The sequence below is a fragment of the Microtus ochrogaster genome, chromosome 8, assembly GCF_000317375.1.
Source record: "Microtus ochrogaster isolate Prairie Vole_2 chromosome 8, MicOch1.0, whole genome shotgun sequence".
NCBI classification, from domain to species: domain Eukaryota; kingdom Metazoa; phylum Chordata; class Mammalia; order Rodentia; family Cricetidae; genus Microtus; species Microtus ochrogaster.
Window position 1 is genome coordinate 20,458,951 of NC_022015.1, and position 19,068 is coordinate 20,478,018.

A 19,068-nucleotide genomic window follows, 5' to 3' on the forward strand; every position below is an offset into this window, starting at 1 on the left:
CTTTAATCCCAGCTCTTGGGAGGCAGAGGCGGGCAGATCTCTTTGAGTTTGAGGCCAGCCAAAGCTACACACAGAGAAATCCTGCCAGGAAACTGCCCCCCCACCCCTGCCAGAGAGGGAGAGAGAGAAAGAAATGTAGTTTGCATGCCTTTGATTCCAGCATGTGGGAGACAGGCATTAGTTCAAGTTTACATAACAAGCTCAAGGACATCCAGGGCTACAGAGAGACACTCAAAAAAAAATTTTTTTTTGAATATCACCAGAGAAACAGATAGATGTTGTGTACCTTCACTGGGACGCTGAGGAAGGACAATCACTTACACATTCTCCCAACCATGAATGCATAGCACATACACAGTAACAAAGAAACAGCAGACAGACCCAAAAGGAGAAATTGTCTATTCAAACAAAGGAAAGAAAGTCTATGCCACATTAAAAGATACAAGCAAGAAACCACAACGTATGCTCCACGGCGTTCGTAGACTTGATTTTGTCCTAGAGGGGAGATGCTAATAAAGGTGACTAGAGAGAGCCACTAACGACCAAGGAGAGCTTGAGCCTCCGTCTGAGCAGTGAGAAGTTCAGGGAAGCGAGCGAGGCGTTAGCAAACAGCCACTGTATTGTGAGTGTGGACAGACACGATGTATGTAACTTACTCTCCGAGTTCAGACTACAGGTACGAGCACACAGTACAGGTAGACGCCGGGGATAAGTCAAGCCGAACAAAACGCTTACACTGGGGAGTTCGCCGTCAAAGTATGCAGACTTCGTTTGTACCGCTCTCGTGACTTTCCGGGAATTCTGAAATTGTTTCCAAATCAAACTTTAACACCAACACGGTCTGTAAGGTCTATGACATCATCCCCACTGAGGCTCAGTCCAGTCACAAGGACAGCATTGCTGCTTCCCAACACAGCAAGCGCTTCCTCCCTTTGAGGGTCTATTATTGCCTTTACATAGAACTCCCTTCTCCATACTGCGGGCCCACATTGGCGCTGTCTTGACACACCCCACCCCTATGTCCTAGGCTTTCCCAGTACCCTGAACTCTCCACGTATGTCACAGGTTACAGGGTGTGCACTGTGTTTGTTTTTGAGACAGAAGCTTTGCAGCCCAGGTTGGCCTCTATAACTTGATAAGTATCCAAAGTTAACCTTGAACTCCTCCTGATCCTCCTACCTCTACTTCCCAAAGGGCTGGCATTATAGGCGTGTGCCACCATGCCAGGCTAAGAGTTGGTATTCATGGAGAACTGGATGCCAGTCTATCTTCCCCAGTTTCCTGGAGGCTCCCTGAAGCCAGGGTTTGGGTCTGTTCTGCTCACGAGTTTATCTCCTGCACCAGCTACTGAAGCTGGCACAGCCGTGGACACCGAGTAACCAGCTAGGTGATGAGAGGGCAAATCCCACTCTCTAAGTTCAGCTCCAAGCTATTGGCAACTCTCAGCCCTGCCCTTAACCCTTAGTCCCAAGAGTTTGATCAAGAGGCGCTGACGTTGAAGGAGCCCTGAATTGACTGCCCACTTGCCAAGTCAGCTTGAAACTGAAGGGCTGGGGTTGAAGAATGGGAACTCACGAGGGACGTGTGGAGGGAATGACACTGAGTGAGCTGGGAGCCTAGATGCCCAGAAGGCAAGGAGCTGAGTGCAACCGTGTTCGGAGAAGCAGTCTGGTGAATGAGAGCACCCTCACGGTTTGTTAAAGTCTAAGGGTGGCACCCGGAGGATCCTGACATACAGGGAAACGAGGAGGAGGAGCGAGAGCAAGAGCAGGAGTTGCTGCTAGGCCAGGAGGGGAGGGCGCTTAGACACGGCACTAACTCCTTCCTTGCTCGGGATCAGCGGTGTGATGCTGGTGGGTGCAGGAAGCTCAGTGCCGGTGAAAGGCCTGGATCCTGTCCTGATAGAGCATGCGCGAGCATGGCACTCCCATCTCTAATCTGAGGGTTTACTGTGTGAAGCTACTGCCAGGATTGTGGGACGTCGTCTTCGGAGGGCCCTCGGAACTGCTTTGGTCTGCACTCTGCACTCGCGGAAGGAGGCTGCTGGCTTCCAGCCAATGGAAACAGTTCCTTAATGTGCACCCAGCCACCTCTCACCGATTCCCACAGGTCCTTTCTGCAATTTCGAGTCCTATTTAAAAACACACTGTGGATGCATCCACCGAACTGTTCTTCGGTCAAAACCTTTAACCAAGAAGAGGATCTTTGTTTGGTTGGTTTTGGTTTGTTTGCTTGTTTATATTTTTCCTGAGGTGCTAGATATGAAATCTATGTCCCTTGCTCAAGCTGGGCAAACACTTCTCTCCTTTAGCCCCTCAGCTAGCATCCTTCTTAAAACTGAACCTGTTTTCTCCCTGTCCCCAAGGGTTACGACATACGCACTGGACTGCCCACTTGACTGGAGCAACCCTCACCCGAGGGAGGGCATGCGCACCCTGTTCTCTGGCTGCCCATAGTGACCCCTCCCCTTCAGCCCGGCCACACCGTCTGGCCAGAAGCATGCCCGTCCCTCTCCTTGGGCATTCTGTTGATATCTGGCATAACTTCCTATCTCCCCATCTCTAGAGGGAAGACTGGCAAGTTACTGTCACCTCATAGCTTAGACAGCCTCCTCAGCGTTCTCTGTTGCCCTTCATCCTCACAACCGGCCCTGGGAGGTAGATACAGTGGGTAACGACTATCCTGGCCCACGTGGATCAAGCATGTACAGCCTACGCAGTTCATACGTGATCTCACTTAAACTTACCACAGCCCTATGAAATAGATCCGCGTCCCCATTTTACAGAAGGGAAAAATCCAGTGGTTAGAATTTGCCCCAAATCAAAGAGGTAGGAAGCCCTGAAGCTAGGGTTTAAACAGCAGCCTGCCCGACCCTAAAGCCATGCTGGTAACCTTTCCACAACGTTACCTTACAAAATCAAGAATATTACTTCCTAGATATGAGTCTACCCACTAAACTGAAGCTGGGCAGTAAGTAGTTCAGCCAAGGCCTCACAGCCGGGGACAGGCGGAGCTGGGGTGCTCCACTTCATGGAGTTTCGAAGCCTGGGTTTTATAAGGACCAGCACACTTGCTCATCATGGCTGCCCAGCCCACAGGACTGTTTCTGTTCAGAATTCCTTGTTGATACTCTTTGGGAAACCTGGGAGGGGTTGTTTTTTGTTTTGCTTTGTTTTAATCTCAAAACCAACCAGTAAATAAATTGAGGGAAAAAGAGAACATATTGTAACTAGCTGTCCTCTAACAACCAATGCTCAGCAGCCCAGAGGAGTCCTGGCTGGGAGGAACCACTGTATCAGGTCAAAGAGCAGGAACGGAAAACACTAACACACGGAGTTTAGGTGGCTATCCTCGGAATCTGGGACCCCATAATTGGGATTGCCGCTGCCCGGTCCACTCTTCTGTGACCCTGCTCCTGATGATGACTCTCACAAGTAAGATAAACATAAATGTGTTCACATGCATAGGACAGTTTCTGCAAATCCTAAGATGCTCTGAGAAATTATATATTTGTAACTAAGCTTTTGTATCGCAACTTCAACTCATGATTTTGGCGTACTATGAATCTAATTGGATCTGTAAACATCTTGTTATTCAGGTACTACCCAGTGCCACCCACTGGCAGTTTCCACCTTTAGAATATTTAAGGCTTAGAGCTCTTTTTTGTTTGTTTTTGTTTTTTTGAGACAGGGTTTCTCTGTGTAGCCCTGGCTGTCCTGGAACTAGCTCTGTAGACCAGGTTGGCCTCAAACTCAGAAAGACCCGCCTGCCTCTGCCTTCCTCTGCTGAGGACTAAAGTCGTGTGCCCCCGCCATGGCCAGCAAGCTCTTTTAAACTGCTACTGACTGCGAGCATCTTAGTCTTTAAAGTACAGAGAGTTCGAAAAAAAATACAAAGGATGATTTTTCTGGATCTCCCCAGAATTCCTAGTTTTCATTTCTAATTCCTGAAAATTAGTATCTGTTGGAAATTTGAAAACTTCTGCCCCATTGGAAATTCAGAAGTCTTAACTAATAAATCGTTACTTCTTGAAGTTCCCCAGTCACTCAGTAGGCTAGCACAAGCCACTTTCCATGGCTTCTGGGAAGCCTCCACGTGGGAGTGGGGCCTGGGATGATCTTCCTGCAGCATTAGGATTCTAAAGGGGTCACCCAGAGGCCTGGGAGCTGAGCTGGAATCTCAGGCCTTACCATACATTTCTATAGCATCTCCATTATGGACACAAAATTCTTTCCTCCCACAGGGCATCTGCTCTTTTTATTATTAAAAAAAAAATGTCCTGAGTTGGGTGTAGTGTTATGCACCTTGAATCCCAGCACTCAGGAGGCAGAGGCAGGCGGATCTCTGTGAGTTCAAGGCCAGCCTGGTTTAGTGAGTTCCAGGCCGGCAAAGGCTGCAGAGTGAGATAGAAAAAATAAATAAATAAAAAACATTTCTTTAAACGTTAAAAGTCCTATAGAATTTCCACTGAGAAAACGGGTGCTCCATAAATGAATGCCTTAACCTCACAGCTTCAGCCCCACAGTAAGCCCAGCGTGAGAAGTGGTATACCAGCAGGGTCTGGGGGCAGGCAGGGAGCTGTCGGAATGCTGGTTCTGCCACAGGCAGGCTGTGTGACTTAGGGCAAGCTCTTCAACCGCCTGGCTATGTAGTTTCCGTATCTGTAAAATGTAAACGTAACAGGATCTATGACACTGGAATATTGTACTAAATAATTCCCACAACTGCAGTCTATGGTAGAGGAAGCCCTCAACAAGTGGGAGCCATTTCCTGGCATGGCAGGCCCACTGCGTTGTTAAGTCAGGAGGCAAGAGGTTGATAGAAGCCCTTGGAGCCACTCAGATGGCTCGTTTGTCATGGGTTTCTCAAAACGGGTCGTTTCCAGGTAGGTTTGGCAGGCTCAGGGCTGGACCATAAGTTTCCATCCATCCCTGGACTTGGGTCCTCCAGCAGGAGGTGGTGGCCTGGTCTGAGAGGTCACTAGATCGATCATGTGTGCCCCTTGCCTGACAGTCAAGGTTGGCATGTGTCTTCTTGAGCCAAAGGTTAATCGGCAGGCCTAGCGTCCACAGGCCTGTGAGGGAGGGGAGGCTGCCGGGTGCTTGCCGGAGCGGTACGTCTATACACGGGTATGCTCCCACACAAGCATGGATTTGGACACCATTCGCAGACTCTGCAAACTAGCACCTAGCACCTACTGCCCAATGCTTCAGACACTGCTGGCTGCTCACCAGGGTAGATCCTGTGGTTCCAAAGGTCGAATGTGCCACCTTGGGGGCCATGCCTGGCCCTCTGGCGGATGACTGCCCCGGTGCTTGTAGAGGTGGCCAAGTAGACCCGGGGTCCATACTTTTGTATACTCAAGTTGCTTCTAGGCATCACCCAGCGGCGTCCTTAGGCGCTCCTTGTCTGTGACCTGCCCCAAGCCCCACAGTTTGGGACCCACAACAAGCAAGATGGATCCAGATTTAGGGTTAGGGACAGGCGGAGGGCTGGCTGCCTACCTCCAAGTATGCACAGCAGGCATCCACCTCTGAAGCTCTCTCCACCCTGAAGCAAGGAGGTGAGTGCATCCTGGGGCAGCTAAAGAAGACCTAAGGGCCTCACCTTGCGGGATGGGCCCGCTCACCTCCCCTTCCCCTGTGGGATCGTCCTGGGTGCCCTCTGGGCCTTGCTCCCACCTCCTGGAGCTCTGGTGTCTGGCACTGTGGAAGCAGACCGGACGTTTGTCCGGAGTCCTCTCCTGGGCAGAAGCCTCCTGAGGGGCTCTGTTTTCAAGCCTTTCTCTTGGAGGGCTCTCCTTGTTATCCTCACTCCAGAGTCCTGCAAGGAGAGAAGAAAACACCGATAGTCGCTCTTCTCCTTACCCTGCACAAAGCAGGAAAGACAATAGGAGAACTAACAGAGAAAGCAGAGAGAGACTACAGCTGGAGCCTGTGTTTGTGTTTGCATGTTCATGTGTGTGTGTGTGCGCTCATGTTCGCATGTGTGTGCGCATGTTCGTGTGTGTGCATGTTCGTGTGTGTGTGCATGTTCGTGTGTGTGTGCGTGTTCGTGTGTGTGCATGTTCGTGTGTGTACATGTTCCTGTGTGTGCATGTTCGTGTGTGTGTGTGCGCATGTTTGTGTATGCAGGCGCATGAGGAGGCCAAGGTGGACCCTTGGGTGTCTTTCTCAATCACCCTACACCTTATTTTGAAACAGGATCTCTCACTGAACCTGCAGCCCCCGGACCCGGTTAGTCTGGCTCCAGTAAGTACCTGGCTCCACCTGTCCCCACCTACTCAGCACTTACATACAAACTTGCACCAACAGTCTGGCTTTTTTAAATAAAAGTACTTGGGGCGCAGAGGCAGGTAGATCTCTGTGAGTTCAAGGCCAGCCTGGTCTACAGAGTGAGTTCCAGAACAGCCAAGCTACACTGAGAGTTCCTGTCTCAAAAGTAAAGCAAACATAATAATAATAAAAAATCTCACTTATTTGTTTTGTGTGAATGGAAAGGAGTGAAGGCATGGCTGTGAAAACGGAGGGCAATGAGATGAAGCGTGTCTCCTCTCACCACAAGAATCTCAGGGCACCCTACCAACTAAACCTAATTCTGTATTCTGGCAGAAGACAGAAGTGGAAGGACAGCCTGGTTAGAGGGGTGAAGGAGCGGTTTCTGCAATCAGACACTCTGGGCTGAGTCTTAGGCCCGGCACTTCTCACTTTGCAGTCCTGGACAGCGGCACACATTTGTCCAGTCTCAGCTTGCTCAGCCGTAAGACGGGAGGAACGGAAGCAGCTGCAGGGTGGAGGGAGAGTCCACAGATCTTCGGGAAGGCAGAGACATTTTCCACCCGTCAACCTTGGCTGTCCTGTTCCCTCCCCTCAACCAACACCACTAATACTATCTATTAGAAGTCAACAGGAGCCGAGAGCGGGTAGCTGATTCAGTTCCTTGAGACAGAAAAAATACAGATAAGTCTGTAGCATCCTGCTGACACAGAAAGCGGAAGCATTTCAAGGATGCTTGGTGCAACAACACCAAGATAAAGATGGTCATTAATTATGGTCACTGTCCCCACAGTTCTCAAACCTGGGAAGCTTAAAAAAATTACTGAGCTCCAAATCCTGAAAGAACAGTCCTGGGTTCAATGAGGGACCTCATCCACAATACTTCAAGAGCATCTGGGGCCGAGGATGTCGCCCATGGCAGAGGGCTTGTCTGGCACACTGAGGCTTAGTTCCATCCCCAGCCCTGCCAGAAAAAGAAAGAACTAAAGTTCAATAAGAAAATCAAACACCCTAATTAAAAATGGCAAAAGGCGGGGCTAGAGAGATGACTCAGTGGTTAAGAGCACTGACTGCTGTTCCAGAGGACCCGGGTTCAATTCCCAGGACCCACTTGACAGCTCAGGACTGTCTGTAACTCCAGTTCCAGAGGACCCAACACCCATGGCAAAACAATCACCACACACAGCAAAAATAAACTTTAAAAAAAATGGCAAAAGGCGTATACGATGTCCTCAAAAGCATAGGAGGCCAGGCATGGTGGCACACGCCTTTGATCCCAGCACTTAGAAGGAAGAGGTAGTCAGGTCTTTGTGAGCTCGAGAACAGCCTGGTTTACAGAGCTAGTTCCAGGACAGCTGGGGCTACAGAGAAACCCTGTCTTGAAAAAACAACAACAAAAACAAAAAACACAAACAACAACAACAATTAAAAAGAAAAAAATTATAAATTTAAAAAATCTTTTCAAATTATGATATAAGATATGACTTAGTGTCTGTGAATCACTAACTAGTAAAGTTCAGGGGTAAGTTCACAGGATTCCATACAGTATATCACCTTTGTGTGTTTGAAGTTTTGTCTTTAAGATAGGTCTTGTATATTCCAGGCTGACCATCAATACACTACGTAGCTAAGAATGACCTTGAACTCCTGATAGCCTCCTACCTCCCGAGTGCTGGACAGAGGAGCACACCCTACCTCTTGAGGTTACAAAGCTTTTTCAAAAAAAAAAAAAGCCTCTGCCTTCTAGAATTAAAGGTATATGCCGCCATGCCCAGTTTCTAAAGCTTGTAAAATATTTTCGTGTGTGTGTGCATACCATATGCCTGTGGAGGCCCGAAGAGGGTGTAGGTTCCCTCGGAACTGGAATCACAGGCTTGTGAAACACCTTACGCGGGTGCTGGGAACCAAACTCAGGTCCTCTTGCAGACCAGCACGCTCAACCACTGAGTCAACGCTCTGGCCTCACAAGACAGTTGTTTAAAAAGCATACAAAATAGTTTAGAATACATGTCGCTCTTGCAGAGGACCTGGGGTTCAACACCCAGCACCCACATGGTGACTCATAGCCATCTGTAACTCCAGTTCCAGGAGATCCCACCTGCTCTGGTGTCTGTGCACATCAGGAATGAACACGGTGCCCTTACTGTATATTCAAACAAAACATTCATACATATGAATAAATAAATCTTTTAAAAAACATACAAAGGGCTGGAGGGATGGCTCAGAGGTTAAGAGCACTGACTGCTCTTCCAGAGGTCCTGAGTTCAATTCCCAGCAACCACATGGTGCCTCACAACCATCTGTAATGAGATCTGGCACCGTCTTCTGGCCTGCAGGCATACAGGCTGAACACTGTGTACACAGTAAATAAATAAATCTTAAAAAATATAAAAAACATACAAAATAGGCTAGGCATGGTGGCACACGCCTTTAATCACAGCGCTCTGAGAGGCAGGCATAGATGGATCTTTGCAGTTCCAGATCAGTCAAGGCCACAGAGTGAGATCATGTCTCAAGATGAGAAAACATTATAGATCCGTGCACACCAACTGAAGAGCCGGCGGAGGCCTCTAGAGACTGTAACAGATGTGTTCTGTGCTGGGTCTTCCTCCGTATTTTATTCTTCTGTGCCTGTCTGTGCCTCAGGTCTATCAGGGTCTGCGGCAAGAGAGCCTCCTTAGTGTTGCAGCAGCATTCTGAGGATGTGCCCCCACCCAGAGAGCTCTGTCCAGACCCACCGCAAAGAGAGTTCAAAGGTGTAATTAAGGTGCCATTTTAAATCCTGGCATCAAATTTCTACATCAGGTGTCACGGAGGTGCAGAGGGTCACCTCCCTGCTGCCCAGCTTACATTGGCCAAAAGCTGCTATGCAGGCTGCCGAGGGGTAAACGCTGCCAAGTCTCACCCAGCGCTGAACCCTGCAGGCTACAGTGCCATCCTGCCTAGCAGTGTGTGCCCACTGGCACCATTGTGGCATGACTGCAGTGGTAACTGAGCATGTTCTGATAGGCCATTAGGCCTGCTCTGCAGGAGCGGTTCCAAGCTGGTCAAAAGCCCATTGCTAGGGCGATCACAGGCGCTGGGGATGGGGCGCACCTGCTGTTGTTTTGCTAAATAAATGGACTTGCCATTGCATCTTACAAACTGCACTGTAAATACTTATGTTTATACCCAGACATTTCTGATGCTCTCTTGCTCTTAACTTTGGTCATAGAAGCTTTCTGTTGTAGTAGTGGTAATGGTTGAGGCAGAGACACAACTGATCAGAGTACAGAGTATAAGTTCCTGTGAGTGAGCAGCTGAGAATAAATCACTTGTATCAATTTCCATCAAACCTCAAGAACCACAGTGGTAGAGGGGGGGTAAACACAAGCACTCCCTGATGGAGGAAGACCTAGGAAATGTGGGCATCTGCACATGGCATGGATGATGCACACGTGAACGCACACCAGGTGTAGTTACTTGCACAAGATCAAGCCAATAAAATCCCAGCATGGTGCCAGGGGGCGGGGCATACTCCAGCATGGTGCCAGTGGGTGGGGTGTGCTCCAGCATGGTGCCAAGGGGTGGGGCGTGCTTCAGTATGGTGCCAGGGGTTGGGGTGTGCTCCAGCATGGTGCCAGGGGGCGGGGTGTGCTCCAGCATGGTGCCAGGGGACGGGAGCACACACCTTTAATCCCAGAGGGAGGCAGAGGTAGGTGAGGTGGATCTCTGAGCTCCAGGCCTGCCTGGACTACAGAGTGAGTTCCAGGACAGCCAGGGCTACAGAAACACTGTCTCAAAACCCAGTAAATAAAAAGATAAGTTCAATTCCAGCATGGCTGGGAGAGGTGGACAAACTATTGGCAGTTCATGGCTGTTAAGGGACAGTCATTCTCTGAGGACATGGCTGCCCGTAGGTTGTTCATGCCTCAGTGGATGGTCACACCCCTGTGTATGGGCCGCACTACCTGAACTCGGGGTCGTTAGTAAGAAAATAAACAAACATGAAGTTGGAGGGTTATGGGTGGGGCACAAGGAGGAGCTAGGGGATTGGTGGTGGATGGGTGTGACTTATGACCGATACACACTGCATATTTGCATGAAACAGGCATATCCCTTGAGCTCAGGACTTGGGTGCCGACTTAAGCAACATAACAAGACCCTGCCTCAAAAACCAAACAACTGAGGCTAGAGAGATGGCTCAGAAGTTAAGAATATTTTCTTCAGAAACTTGAAGACCAGAGAATGCAATTTTCAAAGGATACACACACACACACACACACACACACACACACACACACACACACACAAAAGCCTGCCTCTGCTTCTGAAGCACTGGGATTAAAGGTGTGCACTCCAGGGACTGGAGAGATGACTCAGTGAGTGGTTAGGAGCACTGACAGATCTTCCAGAGGACCTGGGTTCAATTCTTAGCACCCACATGGCAACTCAACTCACAGCTGTCTGTAACTCCAGTTCCAGGGGACCCAACACCCTCACCCAGAAACACATGAGGGCAAACCACCAGCGCACATAAAAACAAACAAACAAGCAAAGAAATAAAAGCCTAGCTTCTGGCAGTCCAGTAAACAGCGAGAGAAAACACACGCGCTGCTTCACGCAGCAGCTCAGCTGGAGAGAACACAGCTGGCACAGGCCTAAGACTCCCTTTTGTGCAGAGGGAAGTCCAAAGGCCTCCTCCTGACTGACTGAGGAAACCATGGCGGCTAGGAGGGAGGAATGACACTTCTTCATACCTATCTTGCCTTCATTTCTCCCCTAAAAGGGGATTCTAATTCCGTCTGCCCTGTTTTCCCAAGTCCCAAGGTTTGCTAGGGGAGACCTGTGAGAAACAGATGGTTAAATCATTCATTACCTCTAACAGGGCTGGGGTGCAGGAAGGGGGTGGTTAGGACTCCTTTAGCCTTCCCCCAAAACAACAAGCCAACACCGACTCTCAACACAAGCAGCCTCGGGGAAGCCAGCTAAGTTGCTCTTTTCCGGGACATGGAGGGGAGCTGCACATGCTGGCTGACCCACAGAAAGTGCTCCTTGTCCCCGAAGCCCCATGGGCAAGGCTGCTCTTGGTCCTGCAGTAGGATAATGTCTGCAAATCTGTTCAGTTCTCACTGTCGGGGACTGAACAGAACCTTCCCCTCAGACTCACATGTTGAAGTCCTAACTCCTAGTGTTTCAGATAATTTGGAAATAGGGTCTTTAATAATTGACAACTGAATTAAAAAGTCTTTAGAGTCAACTTTAATCCTACATGATTGCTGAGGAAATCTGCACACAGAGCACGCCAAGGAAGACCGTGGGAAGATGTGAGAAAACAGCTAAGGAGAGAGCCTCTGAAGAAACCAACCTGCCCAGACCTTTCCTAGACGTCTAGTCTTCAGAGCTGTGCAGGGCACTTCAGTCGGAAGCCCTCTGAGGCCTCTGGGTTGGCACCGTGAGCTCCAATGGTACTAGGTATAGCCGGTTGGCCTCTACGCTCTCCCGATGGTTTCAGTTGAGTATGGCATGAAGGCCATGGGACTCAGTACAGCTATGAGCAGCATAAGTAAAGAGAGCGTTGCCTTGGGGTAGAAAAGCTAGTCCTTTCCAAACTCCATGGATGAGGCTCCAATAAACGACTTTCTAATGCTAACCAACATGTCGGAATTATATATAAATAGGTTTGTTGGCAGATATTCATTTGTTAGCAGACATAACAAGAGAAAACACTGCCAACTTTAGGTCTAACTTTGGCTGTAAGAATCCTCTAGAACATCTCACAGACGGACCAACCAGCCATACAGGCTTGTACACGCTACAGTGTTCTTAGACCTTTGGGCAAGTTCCATGTTGGGGGTCTTACAGCTCTATATGGTTGACCCCCCCCCCCAGTGTTTCATATGGTTATTGGGGCTGTGCCATTGGCAAAGGCAGGCAAGCTGCAAAGATGGCGTTCAAAGGCTTCAGCTGAAAGAAACGACCTGCCGTGAAGGAGCGCAAGAAGTTGCGGGGGTGAGGTTAAAGACAAAGCTCTTGAAGGAGAGCTCAGCTGGGCTGGTGAGATAACTACAGGAATGTTATGGGATACTGTATCACACTGGTGATTGTGACTGTGTTGCTGATTTACCTTACCTGCCAGAAATACCTAATTGGTTTAATAAGAGCTGAATGGCCAATAGCTAGGCATGAGAGCAGAGGCGGGACTTCTGGGCAGAGATAGGAATTCTGGGATGAAGAGAGGCAGAGACGCCAGCAGGAGCCAGACGTACAATACGGAGGAGAGGTAACGAGCCACACAGCAGAACGTAGATGACTAGAAACAGGTTAATTTAAGTTATAAGAGCCAGTTGGGGAACAGCCTAAGCTAAAGGCCGAGCATTCATAATTAACAAAAAGTCCTCTGTGTCATTATATGGGAGCTGGTGGTCCCAAAAGAAAGTCTGACAACAAAGGAAGACATACATCGCCTCTAAAGCTATAAGGAAGGAGGCAGAAACGTGCTAAAGAATCTGAGACGGAAGATGAAGGAGGTGATGGCATCTTCAGCATCTACCTTTACCATTCTGCGGCCGCCCCTCATAACATGTTTCGTACCATGAATTACACATCCCCGCTAACCAATTTATGAAATGTTTGTCTTATAAACAACAACAAAAATAAGTTTCTGCTATAGAAGCCACTAAACTGTGTGTGGTAGGTACTTTGTCCTAACAGCCCTACCAGAGTGAGATGTTAGTCCGCCGGAAATGACAAGACCGTCCTGAGCCACCTGCCCGTGTTGAAGCAACCTCATTTCCTATTCTGGCTCCTAAGAAGCAATAAAGTGAGGGAAAAAAATAAAAGTCAGGGCTAGAGAGATGGCTCAGTGGGCAAAGGTGCTTGCCACTAAGCCTATGGACCTGAGCTCAATCCTGGGACCCACACAGCGGACGGAAACACCTCCCTTAAGCTGTCCTCCGATGTTCATACAACGATGTGGTAAACACACACGCACACAATCGTAATATTTTTTTTTTTAAAAAATGTAACAGACTTTAGTGGTTGAGTTTTTGATGCTGTGACAAAATTCCTGAGAAAAACAACTTAGAAGAAGAAAAGCTTAGCTGGGCGGTGGTGTCACAGTCCTTCAATGCCATCACTGAGAGGGCAGAGGCAGGGAGATCTCTGAGTTCGAGGCCAGCCTGGCCTACAGAGCGAGTTCCACTACAGCCAGGGCTACACAGAGAAATGCTGTCTTAATGAAGATGAGGATGAGGAGGAAGAGACAACGTTTATTGTCTCACAGTCCACATTGTTTCTGGATTTGTCTTGAGTCAGAGTGTCATGGAAGGGTACACAGTACGGAGGCACAGACCTGCTAACCTCATCTCACGGTGGGCAGGGAACAGAAAAGATAACCTCTGACGGTCAGTGACTCGGCCTTCCAGCTGGACCCACCCCAGAGTTCACTCCAAAGCGGGGCGCGTCTCCAGGCCAGGCTAGAATACACAGCGGACACTTCACATGCAGATGACAAGGGCTGTGACACACTGGGGCTACTTCTGTGCTCTGGTTAGAGTCCCTCACAGCTCATGGTTTGAGCAACTGGTCCCCAGCCAGAGGCACGGATCCTTTGGACATGAGGTCTGGTTGGCTATCACAGGCCTCCAAAGACAAGCCTTCAAGGATATCCGACCTCCAGCCTAGCTCTGCTTGCTTCCTTCTTTCCTTTCCTTTCCTTTCCTTTCCTTTCCTTTCCTTTCCTTTCCTTTCCTTTCCTTTCCTTCTCTTTCTCTTTCTTTGGTTCTCTCTCTCCCACTCCCTCCCTCCCTCTTTCTTTCTTTTTAGGTTTATTGAGACAAGGTTTCTCTGTAGCTTTGGAGCCTGTCCTGTGGAACTCACTCTGTAAACCAGGCTGGCTTCGAACTCAGAGATCCGCCTGCCTCTGCCTCCCAAGCACTGGGATTAAACTGGGGTTAAAGGCATGCAGCGCCACTGCCCGGCTAGCTCTGCTTTCCTGACCTACGGAGATGTGAAAAGTCTTTGCTGCAAGCATCTCCTGCCATCAGCTTTGCCACACTCGCCACTAGGTCGGACTGAAACCGTGAGCAGGGACAATGCCTCCCTAAACTGCTTCTGTCGGTACTGTTTCAGCGACCAGAAACAAGAAAGTAACAAAAAGACCAAGCCGATCTCAGGGCAGTAATGGCTCCAGCTGACATTAAGTTAAAGGCTATCATTATAAAATGGGCTTGGGGTGGGTGCTGCAGAGATGGCTCAGTGGTTAAGAGCTCTTACTCCTATTCCAGAGGACCTGGGTTTGGTTCCCAGCTCCTATATAGTAGCTCATAACTACCTGCAACTCCAATTCCAAGAGACCTAAGACCCTCTTCTGGCCACCAAAGGCACAAGACACACACATAACGACAAAAAGTTCATATACATAAAATGAAATACATGAATATTTTGAAAGGAGAGAGCATTGGAGAGATAGCTCAGCAGTTAGGAGCACTGGCTGCTCTTTCAGGGGAACTGAGCTCCATTCCCAACACCCACATGGTCACTCACAACCATCTGTAACTCTAACTCCAGGGAGCCTGGCCCTTTCTTCTCATCTCCACAATAAAGTGGTACACAGACATACATGCAGGCACAACAGTCATATACATAAAATCAAACGATAATTTTAAAAACTCTTGAATTGGTAACATACAATCAATCCCAGTACTGGGGAGTCAGAGGCAGGAGGATCTCTGTGAGTTCAAGTACAGCCTGGTCTACAGAGTGAGTTCCAGACCAACCAGAGATACACAGTGAGACTCTGTCTCAAAAATAAATAAATAAATGAATAAATCTTTTGACTCTGAGATGAGTCCTTCCATTGGCCTGTCTAGAGGCAAGCACTGTCGTTTGCACAGACACTGAGTCTCAACAGGCCTGGTCACAAGTGCCAAACAGAACAGCATGGACTGCAGCGTGGGCTTGTTTCGGAGCCTTGACAAGCTCTGGACCCTATGGGTTACTCCACTGGTGATATCCAGTATGTTACCTCTGATAGACAAATAGGCCTCCGAAAATCAGGTCTTTTTTTAGGGGGAGTAACTGTGTGAGATGCAGCTTGACTCTGACATTAGAGGGCTCATGTTCACAAATATGAAACTGCCTAATCCACAAGTATGAGCCCTGGGATTCTGCAGGGCACAGGTTTTCCTTTTGTAACCAAGGATGGCTTGAAACCCTTCTTTTGATTGATATACCTTGTATGGAAAAAAGGGTCAGGACGCTGGCTTCATACCAAATACCAAGAGCCATACTTAGTTGCTCCAAGAAAGATGTACTGATATGGCAGTTTGCAATCGGTGTCATCACCTGATAGAGTTCATGGTCATCTTCAATTATTCTTCCGAATCTGAGTAACTTCTTCTCTCTGGGCCAGACTGATGCATAGATGACAATACGCTCACATTAATTAATCTGTTTTCCTCGGAGACATGAAGTTTCCAAGCCTTTTACTGAACCCTCCCTTGCTCCCACATTGGCTCTCAGTCTGTGGGTCACTTTGCTGCTTTTCTTCCAGTGCCTTCTTTAAGACTGATCATTGGCTCAGAGCACAACATGAAGCTTGGTCAGCAGAGGGCGCTGGAGGAACACGGTAAGAGGAAGGCTCTGCTCCGCCTGCTTCTGGTCCTGCTGAGCTTTCATTTCTCTTGTCTTTGGTTGCAGTTTGGCTGGGCCTGTAGATGGTCCTGGTGGTCCCCTTCCTTACATGGATGTCAGGAACAAAGAGCGCCCCCCCATACCATGCCTCCTCTCCCAACATCCAAAACCCAGACCGTATTCCGCATTTGCAAGCACAGATTTCCGACGCACACACCGCACCTTGACCTGATGCTGCTTTCTCTAGCGCTGAGCTATTATGGCACAGCAGTCTTTCTCCAGCGCTCGGTTTCCACAGCAACTGTCTCATAAGCACTGGACCGCCTGTTTGTCTTGCAGCTTCTCCCAGTCTTCTGTCTCACTGAGAATGTGTGGCCGGTGCCTGAGTCCTGTACTGACATGTCTTTCAAAAGTCTTTGATCCCTTCCAGCAGGGCTGGGAAAGACACGCAGGCATTCCTCAAGCAGGTCACATGGGATGTCAGTCTGGCTTTGTTAGAGCACAGCACGCTTGCCACAGCCGTCGGTTCCAGGAGCTCCACCTGACACTGAAGACGACATTCCACTGCTGAGGAACGTGAGTGACTAAGCTGTCGCATTCTTTCAAGTAAACCTGAGTCCTAACTCAGCTTTAGGGGCGGTGGCCAATCCTGATATCTGGAACTTTTTTTGTGGCTAAATCATTCAAATCATTTATTTATAATTCTTTTGTTTGTTTGAGGTAAGGTCTCACTATTACAGCCCAGATTGGCCTTGAACTTGTGATTTTCCTGCCTCAGTGTTCCAAATGCTGAGAATGTAACTGCTTGCCATGACACCCCAAAATATTCTGTATGCTAAACTTTCCCGTCGCAGTTCTGCTTCCTGACTGTCTTAGTTAGGGTTCCTAGTGCTGCGCAGAGACAGCATGACCATGGCAATTCTTACAAAGGAAAATATTTAATTGGGGTGGCTCACTTACAGTTTCAGAGGTTCCGTCTGCTATCATCCTGACGGGGAGTATGGCAGCGTGCAGGCAGACGTGATGCCGGGGTAGCTGAGAGTCCTATGTCTTGTAGGCAACAGTAAGTAGACTGAGACACTGGGTGGTATCCTGAGCATAGGACACCTCAGAGCCTGCCCCCACAGCGACACACTTCCTCCAACAAGACCACACCCACTCCAACAAAGCCACACCTCCCAAGAGAGCCACTCCTTATGAAATTATGGTGACCAATTATATTCAAGCCACCACACTGATTGAACCCTATTCTAACTGATACTGGCAATGGTCATAAAAAACAAACCTGGGGCCGGGCGGTGGTGGCGCAGGTCTTTAATCCCAGCACTTGGGAGGCAGAGGCAGGTGGATCTCTGTAAGTTCAAGGCTAGCCTGGTCTACATAGCAAGTTCCAAGACAGGCTCCAAACCCTGTCTCAAAAGAAAAGAAAAAGAAAAAGAAAAAGAGATGGGGACCCGTTTGGTCACATTTGAGCCTGCACAGGGCTAAATTCTTTGCCAATAGAAAATGACACACCAGGAATACCAGCTGATCAAGCCGTGACCTACATGAGCTGGGAATTTTGCAGGTGATGAAGGATATTATGTTGGCGAGATTACCCTGGACTGTCCAAGTGATCCCCTTGAAGCCCAGGGGTCTCTGAAATCAGAGTTCTGGCTAGGATCAGAGGATACATGACTTTGGAAAGGCAGATGGTGAAGGAACCATGAGCCAAGGAGTGCAGGGAGTCTACACAAGCCAGAAAGAGCAAGGACAGATTTCCCTTTAAGATCTCCAGAAAGGAATACACACAGACATGACCACACCAACAGAAACCAGGGTGGGACATCTGACCTACAGAGCTGTAATGTGATAAATCTGTTTTTGTTTGACCTCCTGTCTCACGGAGCGAGAGCTGTGACTGCAGCATGGGTCACCAGCAGCCGCCATCCGTGCTGTGATAAGCCACTAAATATATGACAGCTTATCACATCAACACGAAATGAATATAACTGGGAAAGGTGATTGTTTGCTTTGTTTTGAGACAGAGTTTCTTTGTGTGGCCCTGGAACTCACTTTGTAGGCTGAATTTTAATTCAGAGATCCTCTTGCCTCTACCTCCCAAGTGCTGGGATGAAAGGCGTGCGCCACCTCTTTCTTACAGCCTCTATTTTACCTTCCTTTCTTCTCAGCTTCCGGGTCTCACTTTTAAAAAAAAATGTCTTAGATATTATTTTACATGTATGGATGCTTTCCTACATGTATATATATGCACCACATGTGTACTGGATGCCCTCAGAGGCCAAACCCCTGGAACTTGAGTTACAGATGGTTGTGAGCCTTCATGTGGGTCTAGGAACTGAACCCAGGTCCTCTGCAGGACGAGCAAGTGCTTGGCACCACTGAGCCATCTCTCCAGACCCCCTGCCACACCTCACCTTGCGATCATGACAGCGTTTTCACTGCCTGTGGCAGCTGACAGTCACAGGGAAAAAGTAAGAGGGGCACACTAGGCTTGAAGGGTGCAGAGGTGTGGCTGCAAATCCAACCCATGCAGTGACCTGGTGCTGACCTTCCAAGTCCATTGCTGTTCTGGGGTTAGTCTGTTTAGCTGGTTTTGAGATAGGGTTTTGTGTAGCCCACCCTGGCTAAAGGTAGTGTTTCAGCAGACACAGTGAACACCTGTGTCCCAGCTTTAGGGAAGCCTAAAGCTTCCTAACATAACAAGGCCAAGAGAAAGCGGCCAGAGCAGGAAAAAACTCTGTACCTGCCATCTGCAGATCCCTGCTGATAACACCTAGTGTTTGCTATCCTTTGAGACATGGTTTCTCTGTGTTGCTTTGGAGCCTGTCCTGGAACTCGCTCTGTAGACCAGGCTGGCCTCGAACACACAAAGATCTGCTTGCCTCTGCCTTGTAAGTGCTGGGATTAAGGGTGTATGTCACCACTACCCAGTGAGCTTTACAGTTTTTAAATAATTTATTTAATTTTATTTTATGCGCACTGGTGTGAGGGTGTCAGACACCCTGGACCTGGGGTTACAGACAGTTGTGAGCTGCCATATAGGAGCAGGGAATTGATACTGGGTCCTCTGGAAGAGCAGCCAGTGCTCTTAGCTGCTAAGCCATGTCTCCAGTCCTGAGATTTAATGATTTTTAAAGTGTGTGTGTGTGTGTGTGAGAGAGAGAGAGAGGGAGAG

At 48.7% G+C, this 19,068-nt stretch overlaps 1 protein-coding gene across 5 annotated transcripts in view; it reads right to left on the reverse strand.

Annotated features, from left to right (window-relative positions):
- Positions 1-378: 378 nt before the first annotated feature.
- Positions 379-19,068, reverse strand: part of Bcl7c (BCL tumor suppressor 7C) — a 36,618-nt gene continuing 17,928 nt past the window's right edge. The window contains exons 6-7 of one of the 5 annotated variants that reach the window (XM_026781074.1): positions 5,630-5,823; positions 379-801 (exon numbers count right to left, since the gene is read on the reverse strand). In XM_026781074.1, the coding sequence (XP_026636875.1) occupies positions 732-801; positions 5,630-5,823 (264 nt within the window). In that variant the 3' untranslated portion in view covers positions 379-731. Of the gene's footprint in view, positions 802-4,389; positions 5,824-19,068 lie in introns of those variants that run through there. The other 4 variants (XM_026781075.1, XR_003377260.1, XR_003377261.1 and 1 more) reach the window with 4 other exon arrangements.